This window comes from Hyperolius riggenbachi, chromosome 12, assembly GCF_040937935.1.
Source record: "Hyperolius riggenbachi isolate aHypRig1 chromosome 12, aHypRig1.pri, whole genome shotgun sequence".
In the NCBI taxonomy this organism is placed as follows: domain Eukaryota; kingdom Metazoa; phylum Chordata; class Amphibia; order Anura; family Hyperoliidae; genus Hyperolius; species Hyperolius riggenbachi.
In genome coordinates this window covers 211553856-211574617 of record NC_090657.1, presented here as the reverse complement: position 1 = coordinate 211574617, position 20762 = coordinate 211553856, and the positions used below count along the sequence as shown (strand labels likewise).

Here is a 20762-nt window from a genome sequence, read left to right as displayed (position 1 = left end):
TCCTCTGTAGTTAAGTTACCTCCTCTGTAGTTATTTTCACACAGTGTTAATTAACAGACTGTCTTTAACTTTAGCATTCTGGAGTTATTTTAAGGATTGAAGAGTTAACTTAAAGACAGAAGAGTTAACTTTAGGTTTGCCTGAGGTAAAAGGTTTCCTGAATACTACATGCCTTATCACCATGGTGACAACTATAGAAATGTTATTAAAGACAGGAGATAAGCTTAGTAAATTGAGGCCATTGTCAGATCTGACAGGATTAGCTGCATGCTTGTTTCTGGTGTTATTTAGACACTAAAGGTAGCCATACACTGGTCGATTTGCCATTAGATCGACCAGCTGACAGATCCCTATCTGATGGAATCTGATCAGAGAGGGATCGTATGGCTGCCTTTACTGCAAACAGATTGTGAATCGATTTTAGCCTGAAACCGATCACAATCTGTGGAGCCGCCGCTGCTGCCTGTCCGCCCCCCCCCCACATTACCTGACGCTGGCTTCCGGGCATCTTCTCCACGCTGCACCAGCTCCATCCCGGCGCTTCCTGTGTCACTCCGTGACCTGGAAGTTCAAATAGAGCGCCCTCTATTTGAACTTCCTGGTCACTGCAGTGACAGGAAGCGACGGGATGGAGCTGGTGCAGCGTGGAGAAGATGCCCGGAAGCCAGCGTCAGGTAATGTATACCTGATCGGATCGGCCGCCGCTAGCGACGCGCTCCCTACCCGCGGGCGATCGAGGGTAATTTCCTGCACGGCGTGATCGACGGACCGATCCGATTTCGGGAGGAAATCGGATCGGCGGGTGCGTTTAGCGCGAACGATTGGCAGCAGATTCGATCCCAGGATCGAATCTGCTGTCAAAACGGCCGCGAATCGGGCCAGTGTATGGCCACCTTAATGCAACCAAAGAGATCAGCAGGGCTGCCGGGCAGCTAGTTTTGTTTCAGAGGTAATAAATATGGCAGCCTCCATTTTCTTCTCACTACAGTTGCCTTTTAATCACATTTAAAGGGGACTGACTATATATAAAGAAGAGTTTTTTTTCCCACTCTCTGCTTTTGAAATCCTGACTGGTACTTTTAGCTGGCCATACATCGGATGATATTTGGGCAGATTGACCAAGACACAGATCTCTCTCTGATCAGCGAGAGCGCCGCTGGCTTCCCATACACCGCAGACCGATTTCCTGGTCCATTTCAGCATAAAATCTCTCAGGAATCCGCCTTGTGACACCGCATTTGCTGCCCATACCCGGAGATGTCCCCCCTCAATTTCTTTTACTCAAGCATTTATATAGCACCGACATATTACGCAGTGCTGTACAGAGTATATGGTCTTGTCACTCACTTTCCCTCAGAGGGGCTCACAATCTAATTGCTACCACAGTCATATGTCTATGTATGTATGTATCGTGTAGTGTGTGTATCGTAGTCTAGGGCATTTTAGGGGGAAGCCAATTAACTTATTTTTTGGGGTAATGTGGGAGGAAACCGGAGTGTCCGGAGGAAACCCAGGCAGACACGGGGAGAACATACAAACTCCTTGCAGATGCTGACCTGGCAAGGCGAGAGCAGTGCGGTATACTTTACCTGTCCGCGTCCACCACTGGCCCCGCCTTCATACACGCGTCCCATGCGGTTGCCGGCGTATACGTGGGGCGCATGTGTGAGGACAGAGCCAGCGGCTAGGGACAAGCAAACTATACTGCACCAGGGGGAACTTTTACATTGGTTGGTTACGAGGGCTCTGTTGCGTTCGTCCCCATATCACTCGCAATAACCGCTGTGCACCCAATCGAGCATGTCGGTCCTGCATCTTGCAGCACGTCTGATCGATACATAGGACCAATTTCGTCCCGCAATTTGTAGCATCATCAATCGGGCATGCTCTTGGTGGCACCGATTTTCATCTGATTTGATAATTATCGAATCGAGTAGTCGATTGATGTATGGCCGCTTCATAGATTTTCTCATTTGACTCCGTGTAGATTTGATTCATCGGCTGGGAAATGTCAGATCGATCGATTTTTGATCGATTTTGACTCAAAATCGACTAAAAATATTAATCGGACAGGATGGAAAAGCTAAACCAATTGGGGGCGGGGCCAGGGCATTGGTAGATCGATGGCCTATAGCTTTGTGCTGCATTAAACAGTGCAAATCTGCAGTTCCCTGCTGGAATCTATTGGAAATTGATGTGCAGTGTGTGGTAGGAATCAATTCATTTTGAATTAAACTGGATTGAATCTTTTCAGAAAAAAATGGATTGTTTTGAAACATTGGGTGGAAATCTATAAAAAGGGCCCATACATCAGAAGATGTATCTGATAGAAAAAATATCTGTTGACCATACACCGCAGGCCGATTCCCAATCAACTTCAGAATTAAATCTCTTGGGAATTGGCCTTGTGATGTCACACCCCCCAATGTAAAATGTGCCCCCCCTCCTCTTGTGACATCACACACCTTCTGACGCTCGTCCCACTATCGCATGCCATTACCACCATACATCTGATCGAGCAGATCGGCCCTACATCTTGCAGCATGTCCGATCGATACATGCAATCAATTTTGGCCTGAAATTGGATGCATCGTCAGTGTGCGATAATTCTGCATCAGCTGAGCACAGTGGATGGTGACTGAGGCTAACGGAATCCTTGCAAGCCTATGAGAAGGAAGGACGTTGTGCGCTCTCACTAGGCAGCTCGCTGCGTACGTTTTGCCAAACACTCACCTGCCGCCACCCATTCCGGGCCTCCACTGCCGCGGTTCATTCAGGTCCCTGCACGCTAGAAAAGCAGGTATGTCGATCCCAGAGCATCAGGCTAAAATTGGTATGCAATACACCAATGGGAACCATCCCTCCCCAGAGAGGCTTCTGATTGGTTCACCGAGTATTGGACCAATGAAAATCCTCGCTGGTGCTCAGGGAGCATTCCCATTGGTCTATTGGTATACCAGTGTTTCGCATGTGCAGGGACCCGAATAGACGGTGGAGGCCCACAGCGACAGCTACTGAGCGGGTGGCGAGGCGAATAAGGAACAGAAAACAGAAAGAAAAACTGGACTTAGGAGTACTCATTGACAACAAGTTAAATAATCGTACTCAATGCCAAGCAGCTGCAGCTAAAGCTAACAAAATTCTGGGATGCATTAAAAGGGAAATAAAAACTCGAGATACTAGCATAATATTGCCCCTGTTTAACTCTCTAGTAAGGCCACATCTGGAATATGGAATTCAGTTCTGGGCACCACATTACAGGAAAGATATTGCAGTTTTAGAGCAGCTGCAGAGACGAGCAACAAAATTGATGCGTGGGATGGAAGGTCTCACTTATCGAGAAAGGTTAGATAAACTGGGTTTATTTAGTCTAGAGAAAAGACGCCTTAGAGGGGATCTAATTAACATGTATAAATACATCAGAGGGCAATATAATACCTTGGCGGATGAGCTTTTTGTCCCTAGGCCTTCTCAAAGGACTAGAGGACATGATCTGCGCATGGAGGAAAAACGTTTTAACCATTTATTTAGGAAAGGGTTCTTTACAGTAAGAGTGATTAAGATGTGGAATGCATTGCCACAGGAAGTCGTTATGGCAAACTCTATACCTGCATTTAAAGGGGGCTTAGATGCTTTCCTTGCGTTGAAAGACATCCATGGCTACAATTACTAGGTAATGCCTAATGATGTTGATCCAGGGATTTTATCTGATTGCCATCTGGAGTCGGGAAGGAATTTTTCCCTTTAGGGGCTAATTGGACCATGCCTTGTAAGGGTTTTTTCGCCTTCCTCTGGATCAACAGGGATATGTGAGGGAGCAGGCTGGTGTTGTACTTTATACTGGTTGAACTCGATGGACGTATGTCTTTTTTCAACCAAAATAACTATGTAACTATGTAACTATGAGGTCAAATGTAACAAACCAATCTGTTTAAACATAAAATGTATCAGTTTTTACGGAATCAGAACCCTGTCTAATGCTGGGTACACGTTGCGATTTCCCGCTCGATCGATTATTTCCGAAATGTTCGATCGATACATCCATCGATTTTGCATGTTAAGTAAGCAAAATCGACGGCTGTATCAATCGAAACCTGATCGAATATGTCGTAAATAATCGATCGATCCCGTGGATCGAGCGGGAAATCGCAACGTGTGTACCCAGCATGGTGGTTAAGCGGATGTCATTATGGGCATATTATGAAATGTTCGGGAACGTGCGCTTGGCATACGCGACCTACCTTGAAGGCGATGCTGTTCAGGACTTTCATGGCGAGGTCGGACACTTCGGGATAGGGGTCCGCCGCCAGGTGAAGCAGCACCCGCCAGATCTGGGTGTACACGCTGTTGAAGGACACACCTGCGGGGACAGCTATATAAAGTCAGGAGGGACGCTTATAACTCTGTGCCAGAGATCAGCTCATTCACAGCAAACCTGAGATCATTAACTGAGCTCCGACCTCGGAGACAAAACACAGGTTCATCAATGGGGAACTCCAGTGTAAATAATGTAATAAAAAAGTGCTTCATTTTTACAATAATTATGTATAAATGATTTAGTCAGAGTTTGCCAATCGTAAAATCTTTCCTCTCCCTGATTTACATTCCGACATTTATCACATGGTGACATTTTTACTGCTGGCAGGTGATGTCAGTGGAAGTAGCTGCTGCTTGCTTTTTTGGCAGTTGGAAACGGCTGTAAGCAGCTTTTATTTCCCACAATGCAATGAGATTTACAGACAGAAAACTGTCAGGACCATGGTCCTGACATCACAATGTGGGTGGGGTTTCACCACAATATCAGCCATACAGAGCCCCCTGATGATCTGTTTGTGAAAAGTAAAGACTTCTCATGGGAAAGGGGGTATCAGCTACTGATTGGGATGAAGTTCAGTTCTTGGTAACGGTTTCTCTTTAACCACTTAAAGACAACTGGACTAATATATTTGTCCAGTGTTGTTGTGGAGACTGCACCACCAGTTTGTTACTAAATGAGGCACATTTGGTGGGTCTTAAAGCTTGGAAAAATAGGCATGGATAAACTCAATCAAACATAAGTAGTCATTTTCAGAATTATGATCAAACTTGGGAAAGTTTTAGCAACACTACAACAGACATATGTTGTAACATTTTAACCGTGATAGGTAGTAGAATCGAGTTTAAAGAGTTTTAGTGTTGAGGCCCATGTCTCCTGTATTCTTTTTAGTTACAAACAGAATCAAAAAAATTACATTTCGCATATTTTGTACCGAAATAAAATACTTTGAAATGAAAACAAAGTGACAGAATATAGAAGAAAAAACATATATGGTTACCCTAGGAACTTGGCTTTTTAAATATGTATGCCATGAGGGTATATTACTATTTTTGAAAATAGGGTCTTGTAATCATTGATAGTGTACAATGAGAAAGCAAAAAACAAAACCTTTATTTCCAAATACAATAGTGTCACCATACTTTGTGCTAGGAACATAATCTAAATGTTGCAAGAACCAGGATGGGTGAGCAAATAAAATCAGCGGGTTTAACTTGTAGTCAGCACTGTTTAATGTACAGCTATAATGGATGTAATTGGAGAAATAGTTTGTTTTTTCTATTTTTTCCCTTATTTTCCCTTTAAAATGCATAGAAAATAAGGTGATTACTAAACAAAATTAACACACACTAAAAGCCTCATTTGTCCTGAAAAAAAACCAATATATAGATCATTTAGGTGTGATAAGTAGTAATAAAGTTATTGGCGAATGAATGAGAGCAGCACCTATACGTAAAAATTGCCCTCAGGCTGAAGTGGTTAAGCCATGAAAAAGGAACACAGGACAAATTCTAATGAAGACTGGTACTATACAAACATCTCCTCATGTCACTTCAATAACAAACAGCAAGAGAGTTCACTTGGTCCTTCGAAGCAGTGATCAGATTCGCTTAAGCTCCACCCACTACTGATCTCACCTCAGAACTTCCTCTCTGCTCCATAAGCAACAGCATAATAACATTTATTTGTTACGGCTGATGCAAATCCTGCAATAAAGAATAATAATTTGGACATTTGAATAGCGCTTTTCTCCTGTTGGACTCAAAGCGCTCAAGAGCTGCAGCCACTGGGACGCGCTCAAGAGGCCACCCTGCAGTGTTAGGGAGTCTTGCCCAAGGACTTCTTACTGAATGGGTGCTGACCCTAGCCAGGATTCCGATAAGACAGGCTAATCTCTCTAAATACATACAGGATGCATTTCTCTAGGTTTTCCTTCTGTGCTGTGCAAGAGTTCAGGCCCACTTTAAATGCATACTGGCTTAGATCTTCAATATTAGGTAAGCTGTTCTTACCTTGATTTTAGCATCAGAATAATTTATTTCGCCAAGTACAAAAGAGGAGACGTAACTGGAATTGGTTTTGGCTCATATAGGTTCTGTAAAGGGGGGGGGGCTCCTTCTCTTGTTTTTGTGTGTTCCATTGTCTATTAAAGTGACTTGATCCACTTCCTGCATTGCCAGATCAATCATTAGGATCGAGTTGACCAGATATTGATGCAGAAAATCGAGTAACGTATGGGCACCCGTACTATCTTGGCCACAAGCTGAGGTTTTGCAGAACCCAGTGTATAGAGGAGGGCTGCTGGCTTATAAACAATTCAACAGCCCAGCATCTGAGAAAAACGTCAGGCAGCGGGAGCGCGCGCGCCTCACTCAGCGGCAGCAGCACAGTCTATCTGGACAGATATATCCGTCCAGATAGACTTAAAGTGAACCTCCGGACTAAAAATCGACTCAGCAGCACTGAAAAGGCCTGGTGTTTCTTTAACAGTTTCACAGCATCAGAACTTTGTTTCTCTTATCCAAGCCTCATTTTTAGCTGCACAGAAGAAAACTGCCCGGGCTTTTTTCCACTGATGCTGTGCAAAGCATGATGGGATTTCTGATGTTGCTCTCGTTCTGCTGTTTTGGTGTAATTTTTTTTTTTTTTTTAACATTTTGAATTTGACATTTGAAGCCTAGCGTGTGCAGCTGGGAGGGGTAATCAGGACACAGGAGAGTTGGAACTGTGTCTCCTGCTCCTTGTCACCTCCTTTCAACCAAACAGATGGCTTCCCCCATGAATCACAAACATTTGCCTGTTCTTTTAAAACAGGGTGGGTAAAAAAATAGATTACCTATCTATTCTAATTAACATAACTAATGTAACTTAATGACAGTATGTTTGTTTAGGCTGAAGTTCCCCTTTAAGTGGTTAAAGGACACCCAAGGTGGAAATAAACTGATGAGATAAACCATTTTATCTATCCTCCTCCTTATAAAAAGTAATTTTTTTAGATATCCCACAGATGTATTTTATATTTAAAACTACTTTTTGAAGTTTTTACTGTTTCATTGTCTCTACTCTATAACACATTCATTGAAGTGTGCCAGGGATACAATCTATGAACTATTGACCCTTTATCTCTTTCCTGCTTTCAGAAGCCATTTACTGTCAGGAAAGTGTTTTATGGCTGTTATTCCTTATCAGAGAGGATTACCTTTATAGTTCAACCCAGTTCCAAACAGGACAGAAACTGTCACTTGCATACCTGATGTTTAACCCCTTTAGGCAGAGAAAAAAAAAAAAAAGGAACACAGCCTAGTTATTTGTGTGCTAGGCACTGTACATACACATGTCTATCTCAGTATTCCTTTAAACATTTCAGTGGGCTGCGGTTTAAAAGAAAAAAAAATTAAAAACAGCTCTCTTGATGTGAATTACAGATCTTTTTCCCGGAACGGCTGGTGGGACACGCTCGCCCTCTCCGCTGTCATTGAGGGGCAGAAATTAATTGAGTTCGGTGATTGCAGAGATGGAGTTCCACCCCAGGGACGGCGGGGAGGACTGGCGACGGCTCGTTTCCCGACGCCCGCTCTCGCCTGTCCGCTCATCTCGGCGGGTTTGTTAAGTCTTCGCTGTGATGAGCCCGCCGCTCTCTCAATCTGCGCGGTTTGTAAGAGAAGCAGCTGCTAATGATCGCCAGGAGGCCTGGAGGACTGACGCCAACAAAGCTAGATCAAAAGCAAGAGTGTGCGCGTTCGGGGAGGCAGGGGGTAGACGACAGGGAGTACCGGGGGGATGGGGGGGGGGACCAGGAGCGGTGAAATATCACATCATAAAGAAAGGGGAGGGATAACAAATGAAATAGAGGAAAGACAAGATGAAACGATGAATATGACAAGCAGAGAGGGATGAAAGCATGGAGGGGGGAGGCGAAGAGTGGTGAGCGTGTTGGGCCTCGTGTGTCAAGAAGAAGAGAAACGCGAGGGGAATCCCACTTCGGCGTGCACAGCCGAGCGACAGCCAAGTCCTACGCATTAAAAAAATAAAAATGTATTCATAGATTGAGTCCCCATTTACACTTGAGCACGTTTTTATATTGCGTTTCCCTTTCTGTACGGCGGGTAACGCAACAGCAAAGACAGTGTATGGGGCCCAGTACGGTAACCGCATCATGTTGCGCTGGAAGCTTTCGATTTGCTGCCGACCTGCCACAAAGTCGACATCGCATTACCATGCAGCTTCCTGGGGGAAGAATGAGAGGAAGTCACTGGCTGGTGCAAAACCTGTAATTTGTTAGAGTGGCAGCGCGGTGCGCATGCAGGGAATGATGCAAACATGGTTGGGAAACCTGGAATCCCAGTGACATACTTCCTGTCCAGCAGGAAATACGTCAGTGGCAGGGCCGGATTTACCATAAGGCAGTGTAGGCACGTGCCTAGAGGCGCCTGATGATGTAAAGGCGCTCACTCCCGCTCCCCGGGGGTGTCCCTCTCCCCTTCCTTATGCAGGGTCCTGAGCTGAGCGTGAATGAGAGGGTACTCACCCAGCTCGTGGCCTTTCACTGACAAGATCTCCTTTCAGTCGGAGGCACCACTAGCTACTTAATACTGAGTGGCTACCTAATGCTAAGGTACACCTGTGACAGGCAAGGGAAGTAAGGGAGGAGTGACAGCTGAGTGAGCCAGCACACTTGCAGTGCAGTTTGGGGATGTGTAGGTTCATTGAGGGCGAAGTCTAGGGTGCCAGGACATCTTTTCCTATAGGCTCCTGTGATGTAAATCCGGGCCTGGTCACTGGGCAGGTGTAGGAGTTGGCAGCACTATGCATATGACCCTGTCGGCCCACTCAACCGCAGGGCCACATGAAACTCGTTTTTGGCGTTGCGGGATGTGGCACAACGCTATCCTCAAATGTAAAACCGGCCTGATATGGAAGCGAGATACTGCATCCCATCTGAGTCACGTAAAGCTGTACACTAAAGCTGCATCTACGCTGGATCAATATCAGGGAAATGGGGTGCAATGATGGCCGACGCCCACTATCGAACCGGCATCAGGTACATCAGGTATATTGGTTCTGCAGAGCCACACCGGGCGCCGCTTGTATCCAATAACATTCTCCCAAACTCATCAATGATCACGGTCATTGAGATGTTCAGGGGGTGTAAATGCAAAGAATAAAAAAACTGTGCAAAAATAGAGCCCAAACATATATATGTAAACCTCCTTTATAAAAAAAAAAAAAAAGGTCCTTATATGTCCCCTATTTTATTTTCACCTTGTCTGGGTGCCTATGCCTAACTGCAGGAACTGTGCATTGCCAGAAGGATTGCAGGAAAGTTTAATTTTTAGCTACAGTGTCACGCTTATCTCAGCATGCAAATAACAAAAAGCTTCCTATTTGGATAAAATAAGGACACTATGACCAGAAGGTAATTGAATCCCCGCTAAGTGTTTGAAGATCTTAAACAGCAATGTAAGCTTGTTGCCTAGGTGATGTTTTGGCATCACAGAGAAACAGTAAAGATGGAAACCAGCAGTTCACCCGCGAGAAGATGATGAATTGCACCTGGAGAACGAACCCTAATTTGACTTTTATAAATAGCATCATACTCTAGCCTCCACTGACCTCAGTGAACAGATAATTCAAATTTATTTTAAACTCATTTGAAATGATAATAAATAGACGAATATGAAAAAAATATAAACTTTGATAGACAGGAACACATTGTGTTACCTACACAGAAAATGATTTTGTGCCTTAATTTAGAATTTTATATACAGCCCTCTGAAGGTGCCCATTAACAGTACAATTTTTAGCGAACGATCATATTTTCGATAACATCATTTATACTGAAGGAAAAGATTTAATTGAGCCACAGCACTAAAAAAAAAAACAAAAAAAAAAAACACAACTTATTTGCTTCTTACCTATCAGAGAGTTGAGTGAGGAGTACGAGCTGACCCGCCTCATCTTGTCGATGGTCTCAAAGGACAGGATGTATTCCTCATTGTCCGGGCTGCCCAGGGTGCTGCTGGCGCTGCTGCTGGTGCTCAGGTTCCCCGGTGAGAAGGCTATAACGCCACCTCCTGGTTGGAAAAAGCAGTACACGCAGAGTTACTGCACTGGACACGAGCAATTGCCACTAATGGTGAATACACACGGTTCGTTCCCGCATCGAATGCGCCGCTCGATTATTCCCAAACATTTCCGAGCGCATTTCGATGATTTTTAGGTCGATTGCCATGTAAAGTATGGCAAATCGACCTAACGATCCATTAAAACGTGAATCGGACATGTCGGAAATAAACGAATCGACGGGAATCGAGCCGCGCATCGGCGATAATCGAGTGCGGGAATGAACTGTGTGTATTCAGCATAAGTCACAAGATGAGCTTCTTGGTTTCAGGTTCCTTTTATTTATCAATCTAAAAGGTGCCTATTAAAGCAGGAGGGACAGCCATACTATCCAAGCGGGAAAAAAATATATATGAATAGATAAATACTTTTTCTACTTACATAACATATGTATTGTACTGTCAATGTTTTGATTTCAGTGAATTTTATATAGGTAGTAAATAAAGAGAGCATTTTCCATCTTTACTACCTCTGACTGAAGCCAATCATTCCTGATATAATTTCCTCCCTAACTTTTTTTCCTCCTAGAAACTATCACACATCATATCTAGCTTGCTTTGTAAACACAAGTGAGCACAAAATACTGTAGATCGTATTTCAGCAGCTTCTTCAGAGGGGTGAAGTGTATTTCCCTTCTCAGCCTCGTGTCACAATAAACTGCCCTCAGCCAATCAGTGAGCAGCAGCAATGTGGGAGGGGAGATAACAATATTCCCTCTCCCAGGCTATGTACCAAATAGAGCCAGGCTGACTGAGCTCAGATTTATTACAGCAGAAACAGTTAAGATTATTTTGGAATGCATGCAATGCAGAGTCAGGCTGTAGACTGCATAATAAACACAGAGCAGTGGGTAAATAGAATTTGCTTTTATGGCAGACAATCCTGCTTAATGGTACAATATTTTCCTCAGATGCAATCATTCGATCAGATTTGCGGGATCGTAAGTAATTAGAAGGTAATTATCAATTGTTCCTACAAATGGGTCGATTAGGGCTTACCTGTGATCAGTGATCAGTCACTCTTTATATGGACCCTGAAGTGAGAGGGATATGGAAGCTGCCATATTTATTTCCTAATAAACAATACCAGTTACCTGGCATCCTGCTGATCTCTTTGGCTACAGTAGTGTCTAAATCACAGACCTGACACAAGCATGTGGATAATCTAGCCAGACACATCTGATCTGCATGCTTGTTCAGGGTCTATGACTAGAAGTGTTAGAAACAAGAGGATCAGCAAGACAGCCAGGCAAAGTGCATTAAAAGAAAATAAATATGTCAGCCTCCAGGTACCTCTCACTTCAGGTGTGCTTTGTATTGCTTAGTGGCTGGTTAGGCTGATGTCTTGTCAATTTGATGCTAACATTTCAATTCTTGGCAACCATGGCAACAATACTCTCTTCTCTTTGGAGTACAGACTGGCCACAAACTCCCACTGCTAAATGATTATTGCCAGTAGTTGTCTGCTTATTTCCATGGTTATAGAAGGCCCTGTTTCCACTATCGCGAATCCGCATGCGTCTTGCGTATGCGGATTCGCATAGACAATATAAGTAAATGGGCCTGTTTCCACTTGTGCGTCTGCGGGATCGTTTTATTGTGCGGAGAAAATCTGCACGGAACACCCTGCAGAATTTGCGTGCTTGTGGAATGCAGGCGAATCGCACACAATGCATTTAACAGGAAAATCGCATGCGTCTTCCCCATGCGTTTTTTGCCGGGAATTCGCATACAAATTCGCATAGGTACCAATGTAAATTCACACAGGCAGTGACATGGTTAAAATCGCATAAACCCTCACCTATGCGAATTCGCGGCAAAAACCGCATGGGGAATCGCATCCGCATGCGATTTAATCAGCGGTGGAATCCAGGCGATTCCGCACCGTAATAGTGGAAACGAGCCCTAAAGCTCACCACAGGCTTTTTAAGATGATAAACCGTGGATCATAAGCTATTCGCAAACTTGTATTTTTCCATCAGTTTTATCATCCAATCGGCGTTGGCATTGAAAGTCGGCAGTGGAGCATGGGGTTCAGCGAGTTTGAAGCCCGGTGCTCGCAGCATTTGCAGTGTCAAGCATTGTAGCTATTAAGAGCTCTCGGTGACAGAAACACTGTTCCATAGCGTCGGGACAAAGGCATGAAACAGCAGTTTATAAAGCTGGTCCTTGTCACGCATGTCTTCCCGACCCTGGTTGTCATGACACGCTTTTTGTTCCTCTTCGACCTACATCTCTCTCCTCGCTCAGCACAATATTCTCTCTAGAACACAGGAGGAGTCATAAGCTGAGCTTTCTCTGCTGCCAACATCGCAACACAACTGATGTATTCAGTGAAAAATAAAACCTGTATAAACTGGGGGCTCAATCGTTGAAGCTCGATAGAGCGAATGCTTTTGTGCAGCTGAATATTTCATCGTGGGTGGGCTGCGCCAGCAAGCGTTCCACAGCGATAAATACAGATCCACTGCCTGGCCTAGTGACACACTGAATATGCTGCAAGGACATTCACTAAAGACACCCATACATCTAGAGACTTGAGTGCCAATTGCATGCCCAATCGATGGTGCAACAGATTTCGGGCCAAACATGTTGATCGAACATGCTGCAAGATGTCAGGCTGTCATGGCCGATCGGGTGGTATGGCAAGTGGTATCGGGGCAATAGACGAAACCCCTGACACTGCCCCCCCTAATGTTCAATGCGCCCCCCCACCGCATGCACAGTGCACCACTAACCACAAGGGGCAGGTCTATGGACAGAGCCAGTGGCGTACGCAGATAGGTAATGTATAATGCTGGGCACCAGGGGAAGGAACACACTGACGGGGTCACAAGGCCGATTCTGGATGGATTTCAGCGTGACAAGAATCGGGAATCGGCCTGTATGGCTGACAACAGGTCTCATTCCAATCAAATTCCATCAGAGAGAGATTTGTCTCTAGGTCGATCTGCCCATACATCATCTGATGTATTAGCACCTTAATTCATTCTTCATTCAATATTTATATTTTGGGGGGTAACCTCTTGGGGTCTCTGGTGGTAAGATCTTTGCTCACTTGAGTTTTTCTTTTCTCCTTCCGGTTTATCAGCCTAAAGGAGGAGTGACCTTGGTTGTGGCACTGGCTGGGGGGTGGAGTTTAAGGTAGGGATGGCCAATGGAGTTACTTCTAAGTTTAGGCAGAATAATGCAAGTTTATACAGCTTGAAAATGGACCAATAGAATCCAAGATGGAAGTCGGCCAATTTTCAAGCTGCATAATTTTGCATAAGCCTGTACCAACATTGACCGCCCCCTGCTCTAAATCTGGACGTGTTTCAGATCTCCTGGCTCTGCCCACCTGTTGCACTCATTACCAGTGGCTTCTCCTGCCGGATTCTTCTATTTCTTGGGGCCCCGGTGAGGTCCTTGCACACCTGCTGCATTGAATAACGAAGCTTCACCCCCCCCCCCCCCCCCCCGCTGGATTCCTCTATGTCTTTGGAACATTGATGGTGTGATGGAACCTCCCAACGCTGCACTTCAGTCTTGGCTCCCTCAGCTGTATTTTCTAAATTTTAAAATAACTTGAATGCTCGAAAGGGAGTGGAAGTGCTCCAGGATGGGTGGAAGCATGACAAATCCCAAGGAACAAGGACAAGGCTAGGACCTTTGGTGGCTAATCCTACCAGGAAAGGCTGCAAGATGTATAACCCAGCGATAAACAAGCTCCAAGAGTAATTTCTATGTACGTTTTGGATTGAGCTCCCCTTTAAGGAGGTATGAAAATAATTTCAGAGTCTCTCTTACCCTCTTCAGTCAGGCTAAGGTTCTGCAGAGACTTGTTCAGGTTTCGTGGGGTGGTGACTGCTCGGATATTCCCATAAGAGCTCACAGATCGCAGGCGAGGGGTGCTGGGAGCTTCTCGTACTGGAGTCAGGTTGCCGGCCTCTGGAATGTCAGGAAAAGGTTAACAATGTGCAACACCAGCAGGAGATACCTGGCAAAGTGATGAGTCTTCAGTAGATGTACCTACCTGTGGAGGCCGGAGAGGGCAGGTGATAGTTCTTCTCTTCCTCCATAAACTGCAGAGCCACCGTGCAAAAATTACTCTCGTACTGGACAACCAGGTGACTGAGAGCCACCACCAATTCCTAAAGGGACATAGAATAAGAAACACATATCAAATACAGCATCTCATTTACATAGAAGTGAATTAAGGACTGTCTGTTCCATTACCATTTTTCATTCGTTCTATCTCTCTCCATCCACCCATTTTTCAGTCTTTGCCACCATCCATCCATCAACCAACCAACCGATTTCTCTTCTCTCACCCTATCCCTCAGTCTCTGATCTCCAGCCACGCCCATCCATCTGTCTATGTTCTCCATCCCCACCTCCTCCTATCTTCTCCACCCTTTACTCCTCCTCTCTTCTCCGTCCCTCACTACTCCCTCCGTCCAACGTGTAAAGAAGAAAGAGAGAAGGGCCTTGCACATCCCTGTACCTGACGAAGCGCCACAGAATGTGACGGCGCGAAACGGCTGTCGACCTCCCCATTCGCCTGTACCTCTCTCTGCCAGTTTGTGGTATTGTAATGTATGCCTTTTAACTTTTTCCAATAAATGCCAAGTTTTATACAGGGATGTGCAAGGCCCTTCTCTCTTTCTTCTTTACACGTTGGACTGTGTTTACATTCGGCTGGTTGCACTCCCTTAGTGATTGAGTCGGCCTCCTGTGCATGGTCACTTTTTCGTTGTTTGATATTGTTTTTCCTCTCTTCTCCGTCCCTCACTCCTCCTCTTGTCTTCTCCGTCCCTCACTCCTCTCCTCTTGTCTTGTCTTTTCCGTCCCTCACTCCTCTCCTCTTCTCTTCTCCGTCCCTCACTCCTCTCCTCTTCTCTTCTCCGTCCCTCACTCCACTCCTCTTCTCTTCTCCGTCCCTCACTCCACTCCTCTTCTCTTCTCCGTCCCTCACTCCACTCCTCTTCTCTTCTCCGTCCCTCACTCCTCCTCTGCTCCGTCCCTCACTCCTCCTCTGCTCCGTCCCTCACTCCTCCTCTGCTCCGTCCCTCACTCCTCCTCTGCTCCGTCCCTCACTCCTCCTCTGCTCCGTCCCTCACTCCTCCTCTGCTCCGTCCCTCACTCCTCCTCTGCTCCGTCCCTCACTCCTCCTCTGCTCCGTCCCTCACTCCTCCTCTGCTCCGTCCCTCACTCCTCCTCTGCTCCGTCCCTCACTCCTCCTCTGCTCCGTCCCTCACTCCTCCTCTGCTCCGTCCCTCACTCCTCCTCTGCTCCGTCCCTCACTCCTCCTCTGCTCCGTCCCTCACTCCTCCTCTGCTCCGTCCCTCACTCCTCCTCTGCTCCGTCCCTCACTCCTCCTCTGCTCCGTCCCTCACTCCTCCTCTGCTCCGTCCCTCACTCCTCCTCTGCTCCGTCCCTCACTCCTCCTCTGCTCCGTCCCTCACTCCTCCTCTGCTCCGTCCCTCACTCCTCCTCTTCTCCGTCCCTCACTCCTCCACTTCTCCGTCCCTCACTCCTCCTCTTCTCTGTCCCTCACTCCTCCTCTCTCCCCCGTCCCTCACTCCTCCTCTCTTCCCCACCCCTACCCATTCCTATCTTCTCCATCCCTACTAAGTCCTCTCTTTTCCATCATTAACTCCACTTCTCTTCTCCATCCCTCACTCCTCTGTCCCTACCTCTTCCTCTCTTCTCCATCCCTACCTTGTCCTCTCTTCTCCACCCCTACTTTCTCCTTTCTTCTCTATCCACGCCATGTCCTCTTTTTTCCATCACAACCACCTCCTCTCTTCTCCATCTCTACCTCCTCCCCATCACTAACTCCTCTTTTCTTCTCTATCCCTACCCTCCTCCCCATCACTAACTCCTCCTTTCTTCTCTATCCCTACCGCTTCCTCTCTTCTCCATCCCTCACTCCTCCTATCCTCTCCAGCACTTCCTCCTCTCTTCTCCATCTTGTCTGTTCTCGGCACAATCAAACCCTTCATTTGTCTCTCATTACTTCCTCCCTCATCCTCTCTCCGCCATCCATACTTCTCAATTCGCCATCCCTCTCTTTCTGACATCCCCCCCCCCCTTCTTTAGTCCCACTTTTCTCCTGTTCTCTCTTCACTATCTCTTTATATCCTTCTACTCCTTGTCTTAATCTCTCCAATTAGTTTGACCAGCATTCTGCCTGCTTCTGAATAGCCCAGCAACTCTTATAAAGAAATCAGTAAGAACTACATATACTTAAAGCAGAACGGTGATGAAAGTAACACAATGAATAAAATTACTTATTTTATTACAATATTATTTTATAGATTACAGTATTTAGTCAATGTTTGCCCATTGTAAAATCTTTCCTCTCCCTGATTTACATTCTGACATCACTGGTGGTGACATCTTTACTACTGGCAGGTGATGTCTGAGAGTTCTATGCATAGAGGGAGATAATGTTTGGCAGTGATTTCCCAAAATGCAAATAGGTTTACAGACATGAAACTGCCAGGACCATGGTCATGACATCACACTGTGGGAGGGGTATCGGAAATGGATTGGAAAGTTTAATCCTAGGATTACCATGTAGAGAGGGAAGCCTCAGGATCCTAATGAGGCTTCCCTCGGTTCTGACATCAGGGAGCTCCTCTTCCTGGCTGATGTGCGCACAATGGCCCCGCAAGCCCGCGCATGTGCAGTAGCTACTGCGCATGCACTGGCGGGTTTAGTCGTCTATTGCATGCACATCAACTATTAATATCCTAATTCCCTATAAACTAAACAAGCCTCGCCCACAGCTCCTCCAGCGCCTAGGCACTCCGAGTCCCATGTAGCAAGTGCTCAGTCTGGGGAGGAGGAGGCTTTTCCTGAAGGAGGCATTACCAGCCAGAGATTTCAGAGGCAGGGGGGTGGAGAGGGGAGGAGAGAGGAGGAGAGGGGAGTGACGTTTTCACAGATTGAGGGCTGGAGGTACAGATCATCTTGCCTGTGCGTAATGTGACAAACAGAACATGGCCGCTCTGATTGTATCACAGGAATAAATAATCATATAATGTTGAAGCGGTTTGCAGCTAGATTTGCTGATTAAACTATCTAAACTTTAGATAAGATATATAGACAAGTAACTTGTTATACTTAGTTTTTCATCTCGTATCCACTTTAACCTACATACAACACATGACACAGTGACATGATAAAAACACAATGGCTAGTAACAGTAGAATTCATAAATGTAAATCAAATGATGCCCTAGACCAATGAGAGTCTCTCACCTTGCGCACCATGGCGCTACCATCGTTGATGAGCTGCGCCAGCATCATGGCCACGTTGTGGTCGATAGTGGTGGAATGATCCGTCCTCTCCCCTGAATTCCCCACAAATGTTCCGAGGGCGAACACCGCCGCGGTGCGCACCTGATGGTAGAGGGATGCAGGTTTATTGTCATTTCTATACAGGTAGACATTGGAGGTTACGCCAACCAAATCTGGTATTTCATATTAATGATCGATCGACATTCCAATTCCGTGATCAGAAGAAATCGATCAGGCCCATAAATGGAATAAAAAATGATGGTTTGGTCCATTGTTAAGCTGCATGAAATCTGCATAATTTTGGATTAATTACCATCTCGCTGACGCAATACAGCTAATAAATTCTATTTATAAATCTCATCGTCTCATTGGACGGCCTCCCTGCTTTACTTTCCCTGTAGAGCCAGAAGAGGGGGAGGAGCTTACCTCTGGAATGGGATCAGATAACAGGCTGTATAGCTTCTCGTGGGCGCTGTCACGCACGCCACACCAGCGCGCAGCGTCGAAGTTCTGCCAGATGCGGCCCAGGCAGATGGCCACCCACTGGCGGAGGAGCGGGTGGGGGTCGTTCAGCTGTTCCAGGCAGATGGCAATCAGGTTACCCTGCAGACAGGCTTCCTGGAAAACAAAAAGCAATACGGACCCCAGTCATTAAAAGGGACACTGAAAATCTCCTGTGGGGGAAGGGCTCTCAGCAGATAAGGCCTAGCTCACATTATAAATCGCCAGCACAATCTCTCGCACTGAGCACTTTTCAAAGCGATTCTGCAGGCGATTTTAGAACAATTAGCGATTTTATTAAGCACTTTTGTACGTTTTTTGTGTGGCGATTAGCATTCCCCCCCCCCCTCCCCCAGTCAATCAGGAAGTGAACAGTTTGACCTGGAACTGAATCTTTTTAACCTTCCTGGTGGTAACCCCGTAGTACGGGGTAAGCCGCGCAGGAGGATTTCTCAGGCCCTGCTGAGCCGATTTGCACAATTTTTGTTTTTGCTACACGCAGCTAGCACTTTGCTACCTGCGTGTGCACTCCGATCGCCACCGCTACCCGTCGATTCGCCGCGCCGCCCCCCCCACCCCCGACCCCATGCGCTGCCTGGCCAATCAGTGCCAGGCAGTGCTGAGGGGTGGATCGGGACTCCCTTTGACGTCACGACGTCGATGACGTCATCCCGCCCGTCGCCATGGCGACGAGGAAGCCCTAATGGAAATTCCGTCCAGAACAGGATTTCCGAACGGGCTTGATCGCCGGAGGGTGGGGGGATGCCACTGCACAGCGGCTGTCATGTAGCGAGCCCTCGCTACATGATTTAAAAAAAAAAACAACAAAAAAACTGCTGCGCTGCCCCCTGGCGGTTTTTAATAGACCGCCGGGAGGGTGGACCTGAACTCTGAACTCCTCTCTGCTCTAAAATATACACCACAGCATAATAACCTTTAAACAAAAAACATTTCTTTGTTACAACTGAACCAAATCCTACAATAAATACGCACAGTTTATACTTCCTGTTACATGGAAGCAGACATACTGTTTACAGCCTGTGCTTTCAAATGGGCTTATCTGCTATAGGCAGTCATGTGACACAGGGGAGAGATCAAATTACAACTAGTGATTTGACACAAATAAGGACGAATTACACAGGCTAAACTCTCTAAATACATACAGGGAGCATTTCTCTACGTTTTCTTTCTGTTCAGGTCCACTTTAATGTTATTTCCTTAGCGGTTTTCCTATACCTTGCATTGAAGTGCAAGCGCTCAGGAAATGGTGCAGGAGCCGCGTTTGCGATTGGAAAGAAACCTCATCGCTCATGTGAGAACACGCACATAGGAAAGCATTGTACAGGCACTTTTATAAATCGCCAGTGCTTAAAAAAATCCAAAAGCGCTCATAGTGTGAAGAAGCCCTCAGGCAGGGAACACACTTGGCTGTTTTCGTGCGCGTTTTCTGCACAGAAAAACTGAGAACTCATGATAATCAATGTGCTAGTACACACTTACTGAGTTGTTCGCGTGCAGAAAAAAAAACTGACATTCTGCATGATGACTCAGCACATTTTGGCAGTTTTCTCTATCAATTACATCAGCTGCTGTGAAAAAACGCGTGCGGTTTCCTGCATGGAAACACACTTAGTGTGCAGAAAAAGTATGCAGAAAAACACGCGCGGAAAACTGAAAGTCAAGTGTGTTCCCTGCCTCAGAGTGATACTAGCAATGCTCTTCTGCCAAAGTCCTATCAGTAAGACAATAAAATGATTTTGTGTAATGGACAATCAGGCGCAAGAGCGACACTACCAATCCTCTGTATGAAGGATTCCCAGCAGTAAGAGTGACACTGCTAATTCATTATATAAAGGATTCCCAGCAGTACGAGTGACACTAAATGTGCCACAATGAGGATTCCCAGCAGTAAGAGTGACACTGCTAATTCACTATATAAACGGATTCCCAGCAGTACGAGTGACACTAAATGTGCCACAATGAGGATTCTCAGCAGTAAGAGTGACAATGATAATGCACTTTCTGAAGGATTCCCAGCAGTACGAGTGACACTAAATGTGCCACAATGAGGATTCTCAGCAGTAAGAGTGACACTAGTAATGCGCAACATGGAGGATTCCCACAGCAGTAAGAGTGACAATAGTAATGCGCAACATAGAGGATTCCCAGCAGTAAGAGTGACACTAATAATGGTCTGTATGAAAGATTCCAAGGAGTAAGAATGACACTGATAATGCACTATATTACGCACTCCTGGCAATAATAGTGCCATGAACAGTGCTCTATATAAAGAATTCCCAGCAGTAAGAGTGACACAAATAATGCTTTATGATGGATTCCCTACAGTAAGAGTGACACGAATAATGCTCAATGACGGATTTCTTGCAGTATGAATGGCATTAATACTGGTCTATATGAAGGAATCCCCACAGTAAGCGTGACACTTATAATTCTGTGTATGATGAATTCCTACAGTAAGAGTGAAACTAATAAGCTCTGTATGATAGAATCCCAGCAGTAAGAGCGACATTACCA

General features: G+C 45.8%; 1 protein-coding gene across 2 annotated transcripts in view; it reads right to left on the bottom strand.

The window, feature by feature from the left end:
- Positions 1 to 20762, bottom strand: part of RPTOR (regulatory associated protein of MTOR complex 1) — a 411258-nt gene that overhangs the window by 46067 nt on the left and 344429 nt on the right. For both annotated transcript variants that reach the window (XM_068263876.1, XM_068263877.1), the window contains 6 exons: positions 18153 to 18344; positions 17688 to 17828; positions 14453 to 14570; positions 14227 to 14367; positions 10231 to 10389; positions 4242 to 4360 (listed from right to left, as the gene is read on the bottom strand). In XM_068263876.1, coding sequence (XP_068119977.1) covers positions 4242 to 4360; positions 10231 to 10389; positions 14227 to 14367; positions 14453 to 14570; positions 17688 to 17828; positions 18153 to 18344 — 870 coding nt within the window. The remainder of the gene's footprint in view (positions 1 to 4241; positions 4361 to 10230; positions 10390 to 14226; positions 14368 to 14452; positions 14571 to 17687; positions 17829 to 18152; positions 18345 to 20762) is intronic.